We start from the raw sequence: 6097 nt of genomic DNA, 5'->3' as shown, positions 1-6097 counted from the left end.
CCCCCCTTTTCCCCCCTTCCCCCCCAAAAAAAACCCCCCCCCCCCCCCCCCAAAACCCAAATAAATATATAAATAAATAAAAATACAGTTCGCCATCAAGGTTGAAAGAAATTTCACGAGTAATCTACAAAGGTCATCTAAGACTAGGAGGCTAAGGGTAGTAACACTGCAAAGGAAACACAATGCCATAACATTACACGTAATTGCAATTTGGCCCAGCATTTTTCATACTATCACTTTTATTCTTATACTTGCTGAATTGTCGTAGCAGAACTTTGGAAGGAGACCAGGCAAGTTGGGAATAATAAAATCTTCAATTTCCCTCCCAGAAAGTAAATTATCTTTCACAATTACATTTTTTCTCTCTCTTAATGTTGATTAGAAAGTGAACCAAGGAAAGAACCCCTGCCAGTGGAAATTTATCTGGAAACAAGAACATGTAGTTGCATTATGTAGAATTTATTGACCAAAATGTGTAAACAAGGGAAGGGAAGAGCATAGTGCCTACACAACTGTTAGTTTCAGAATTTATCAAGAGTTGCAGCATTAGCCTCGTAACTAGTGCGGAACTGAATTTTGCTGAATAGAGCACAATTCAAACAATAAACATGTCTTTTATGTATATAATTAGAAGGACCATGCAGAGACAGTTCACTCTCTCTTTCACCATACAATGATTTAAGATCAAACATGCATTCTCCTTCTCTCAAGTGCGGATATACTTTTAAGTTCTAACCTCTAGGGAGCTCAAAATCAGTCAACGCTTGTGTGTAAAATTAAACGATAAGATTCCTGACACTAGAGCTCATTCCGAAACTACAAGGATGAATTTATGACTTAATATTAAAATAGTTAATGCTTCAATCACTTGTAACAGCCACAATATTTGTAGTTTTCAGGAACAGTTTAAGGTTTTGTAACAATTGCACCATCACAAATGCTGATAGAAAGGAAAACTAATTCTTACCAGGTACATTTTCTTCCAGTGAACTTCCAGTGGCACTCGTAGGGGTGCACTCGCTTAAAACTGAACCACTTGAATTACCCAATGAGGACTTAGGGTCATGATAGCCTCCGAACTCAGTGGAGGATGTTTTCAAGGCAGAACTGTCAGTTATATTATTACAAGAAATCTTAGATGAACTTGTACTCTTTTCAGAAGACTGATTCCTTGAATTGCCCCTTGAATTAGCCTCATAAACTAAAGCTTCCAATAGTCCACTGCTCCGAGGTGAAGGACAACCTGGGGGCAGGGGCAGGGGCACAGATTGTGGAGACATGATGAAAGAATCCACTAATTCGAGTACAGGGGGCAGAGGAGGTGATCTCCACTGACCTAAACTAGTTTCTTGATGTTGGAGTGAAGGGAGTTCTATCTTCATAGCACCTGCTGTGGGCTTAGAAGCAGAGAAGTGGCCATTTAATATAGAATGGCTGTGATTTACACCAAAAGATAATAGCTTCTTGGTGACTGGATCAGGGTCATATGTACAACATGGAACTACTAGTTGAGCCGTGTTATTTTGATAAACATCATTTTGATCCCTATCAAATGGGGGATTATCATCTGAAGTACTGTTGCTATACCACGATATAAACTCATCTGGTTCTCGAGTCCGTTTCTGGCGTCTTGTCATAGAAGGAATAAAGTGAGAAAACTGAGAATTAAAACCTTTCATCAACAAGCTACTAGCAGAACCATCTAGAAATTCTGTTCCATATGGTAAGACTCCCTGATTGGTGTTTAAACTATCAAACATCACATCCGGTGTCTGACAACCATTACTTTGCAAGAGATTTTGACATCCTGTATCTCCACCAGGTATTCCAGGTGCATTTAGATTTTGTTGATTCTCCCGAATTGCTTGCAAGCAAAAATCAGAAGGATATAATGGTAAGCCAACACGTTGATGTCTTTTGATTCGAGTATTCCAGTAGTTCTTTATCTCATTGTCTGTACGTCCAGGCAACTGGAGAGAAAAAGATGCCCAGTGTTACAAAATTCAGATTGAACAATTTATGCTTACAACTTAGCAACAATCTGAAGTTGCATCATAAATCTCAAGACACAATAAACAGTATTTATATGATTAAATTCCACAATCAGGTTTAACGAATATGGAAGTAGCAATTTGCAGTTTTCTGAAACTTTTTTGTGCCAGTAATTTATTGTAGTCATTTCTACCCTGTTAGGAGACAATAAAAAATCCAGCGGACAATAATGCCTGCACAAGGAATTGACATTGAATTTCATGGTGAAATATACCTCAGTGTTACCAATTTTTTTTCTTGTCAGATGCCCTCTGAGGATATTATTGTCAGTCAGATACCAAACCGTTTTATAAGGCATAGTTTATCTATAATTCATATTAGCAATCTAGCATCTCTAGTTTGCAAATAAGATTGGCTTCTTCACTCCATTGCTTTCAAAACTTCTAAATGATTCTTTCCTTTCATTGATAAGTGTTTTTTCCATTTTTTTTTTTTTTTTCTTTTTTTGTCTTCAGGTATGTAGGGAGGGACGAGAGGAGCAAGGGTAAAAGTTTAGGTGCCCAAGAGAGATGGACGATACTCCATACAGAAATTCACACACAAGATCTACAATAAATTAAATCTTCAAGAGATTATGTTGGTTTTTAGCCATAAGTTACTGAATTGTTTCACTTTACCCAGTTCCATACTAAATGATAGAATATTCAAATATAACATATGTAACTTAGCATCTTTTTCTAGAACTCATTTGGCAACATTTCCACAACATCAACTCTAAATCAATTCCACTCACATACTACAATAACTTATATTGCAGTTGTGTTTCTATATATAGATAAACTTAATTCTTTAGATCCTCATCGGGATATTATATAAATTGTAATCTAACATATTACAAGTAAGAGCAACTCACATGTGCAGCCATTCGAGCCCATTTGTTACCCATCTTAGCATGGAGCTCAATGATTAATCTCTCTTCCTCTGGAGTAAATGCACCTTTCTTCAAATTTGGCCTCAGATGATTAGCCCATCGCAGACGGCAGCTTTTACCACACCGGGAAAGCCCTGAGTGTTTTTGGACAGCATTCCAGTTACCTTCTCCGTGCTTCTTCACATAGTCCACCAAAATTGCATCTTCTGCCGAGGTCCATGGCCCTTTCTTCTGAACAACTCCAACATTTGAGCTCCCTCCATAACTGCCACCTTCATCAAACAAAGCTGAATCAGCAGACAGTTCATTGCTGATGCTGCAGCTCATCTTTATGACCAAGATCAAATTTTTACTTCTCAAACTCCAACTAAACAATAGCTCAAAGGCTAAAAGGAATTGGGAGTATCTTTAACAAACTGCACATGCTGAAAAACCAACATAAATTACTGATCCACTTGATTAAATGGAAATCACGCTCAATATTTAAAAACCCTGAAACTATAATGGTCAACATGCCAATCGCATTTTTTTGTGAATATGATATACTTCGAGTCTCAGAGATATAACATTAATAAACAAAACAATTAGGATACAGAAAAATTCTGCGAAAAAGACATGCAGGAGCAAGAAAAAAACAAAAGAAAAGGCCAGCAAATTTTTGAATAAATGCTATCATCATCATCATGATCACCCACATACCCCTATCACTAAAAAATAAATATGAAAGAAACGCCCTTCTCACAACAATAACCCATTAAAATCCGTACTTAAATTACCCTTGCCTACGATTAGCACAACAATTAAATCAATTTACCAAATTTAGAAGGTTCCCAAAGAGCTACAATACTATTGTTTCATTAATTAAAGTTACGATACGAATTGAAATTAACAAATAAACGAAAAGGGAAATTAATGAAGAATAGCAATTATTCTCCTTAATTATCTGTCGACTGAGTCATAAAGCCTTCCATTTATATTATAAAACAAAAACAAGCAAAAAATCCTATCTCTTTCAATTACATGCTTTTCTTAATTTTCCAGAGACGAAATCAAAATGAATATAGTGGAATTACCTGGATTAGGCAGAATTCAATAACCAGAAAAGGAGCTAAAAATCAAGATGTGCAGGAAATATGGAAATCGGATGAGGAATTGAAACGGAGGGGAATGATTACAGTCCATATATACACACAGAGATACGTATATGCGCAGAAACATAGACGTATACACAATTCGATATATATCTATATAGAAGTGCGTGCATTTGTGTGTGAAAGCGGGGGAATGGACCATATTTGCAATTCAGAGCTCACGCAAGTGTGACCCCAGGATGACGCTCACGGCATTAACGCCTTTTATTTCTGTTATTGTTATTTTATCTTTTTTCTCTTTTTCCCACTCTATTTCTAAGAGATTTAAATTAATATGGATAAAACTTTTATTTTTAAAGATGCATTTTGTAGAACGGCCAATGTGTTATGGGAAAATGCCCTGAACCTACGGGGTCTTACCGACCCCACACTGTAGGGGCGGGCCCACATGTTAAAAAAATAAAATTACGTCAAGGCCCTCCATGCGTATTGACTGATAGGGGTCTGTTTGTACATGCAGCACTGTTCATATTTTATGACTAGTGGATCAATAGCCATTTTTTGAGAAATAGACAAAAATGCCCTTAAATTTTATCCAAATTCTACGGTTTCTCTACCAGGATATAAGATCTTTTAGACACTTTCGCAGTATTTTTATGCAAATGTTTTAAATTTGTATTGATCCTATTATCGTCATAAAATCTGTAAGGAACGGAAAACATTTAGATGTCTAAAAGATTTAAAACATTTGATTGGCGATAATAGGAGTTTTACGGTGATTTAGTTGGGCTGGGGATCGATCGGAAAGTTCGGGAAGGTTAAAAAAACTTGTAGAAACGAAGCCTTATTTTAATATTGTAGAGATGAGTGATTATTGTTGATTTGTTGAAGACGATTGTGGTTGATGTCGACGTAAGCAACGTCGGGTGGTTGTTTGTTTCTTGAAGAAAATTTCTGGTAAATGTCAACGGCCGGTGGTGGATGTGATGATAGGAGTGGGAATAGGGGTTTGGTATTTCAGGATCATATTTGCAAAAATTAATGAAATTTCTACAAAAGGGTGTTTTGGTCTATCTACATTAAAAATGACCATATTTTCAAAGGTTTTGAAGAAGAATAATGTCATTTAGTATTAGTTGTGCTAAAACATCAATTTAAGTGACATTATATAATAAGTTCAATTAAAAGTAAAATTATGTAGTTCATTTAATTACATTTATTATCATCTAAACTGGCATTGTAATGTCGATTGCGTTAAATAGCATTACTCACCCCCAATAATTTAATTTGAATCATGCTTGTAAGTACATGAAATAATACTTTTTTCAAGTAAATTGGAGTTGGCGTCCTCACCCTTTCAAGCAGGATAGTTATGGATCTCTAACCTTCAAATATGAAGTTTTTGATCTCAAACCTATTTAAATTTGTGAATTTCGGACCCAGGTCTACATTTACCATAATTTGTTATAGGTGCGCCATATTTTTATTGCATTAAAACTTCATAAATTTTACTTATTTTCGTATTTATGTTGATTTTTTCATTACATTTTTATCATTAACCTTCCTTTATGTAGTACACATTGTTCATTATAGTGATTTTCGTGGAAAAATTTATGTTAAGAGGACGTAAAAGGACTTATGTGCCTCTTATTTTCAAATAAACAAAAAAAAAAAAACAAATACAAAAGTGTGAATAAATATTTGTCTTATTTCAAAATACATTGACATAATTTTTGGACAAAAATGATCATTAGAGATAAAATGTGTTAATTAATGGAATGATGACGACAAGAATGAGATGGAAAAATTAAAAAATGTAAGTGTAATAATGAGCAAATGTTAAGGACCTTTAACGAAATTAAATTGTAGTGCACAAAGTTATATATGGTATAAATATAAATACCATTACATGTATATTATTCAAGTGGATGAAAGCTAGAAAGAACCTATCTCATAATAATTCAAATTTGAGTGCTAGTTTTTGCAAAATTTAAAAGCAAAGATGGTATGTTTCTAACATTTATTTTGTTTTGTTTAAATTTATTGAGTTGAATTTTTTCTTTTAGTTTTTGCAACATGTTTA

The 6097-nt window shown here is 34.8% G+C and overlaps 1 protein-coding gene across 3 annotated transcripts in view; it reads right to left on the bottom strand.

Annotated features, from left to right (window-relative positions):
* The window catches only part of LOC111411667 (transcription factor GAMYB-like), a 5739-nt gene extending 1472 nt beyond the window's left edge, over positions 1 to 4267 (bottom strand). Inside the window, exons 1-3 of one of the 3 annotated variants that reach the window (XM_023042221.1) lie at positions 3997 to 4267; positions 2906 to 3339; positions 968 to 1970 (exon numbers count right to left, since the gene is read on the bottom strand). In XM_023042221.1, coding sequence (XP_022897989.1) covers positions 968 to 1970; positions 2906 to 3250 — 1348 coding nt within the window. In that variant the 5' untranslated portion in view covers positions 3251 to 3339; positions 3997 to 4267. Of the gene's footprint in view, positions 1 to 967; positions 1971 to 2905; positions 3349 to 3996 lie in introns of all 3 variants that reach the window. The other 2 variants (XM_023042220.1, XM_023042222.1) reach the window with 2 other exon arrangements.
* Between the last annotated feature and the right edge of the window lie 1830 nt (positions 4268 to 6097).

The sequence above is a fragment of the Olea europaea genome, chromosome 16, assembly GCF_002742605.1.
Source record: "Olea europaea var. sylvestris chromosome 16, O_europaea_v1, whole genome shotgun sequence".
Lineage (NCBI taxonomy): Eukaryota > Viridiplantae > Streptophyta > Magnoliopsida > Lamiales > Oleaceae > Olea > Olea europaea.
Note: the sequence above shows the minus strand (reverse complement) of the source record. Positions and strands in the feature narration are given on the sequence as shown.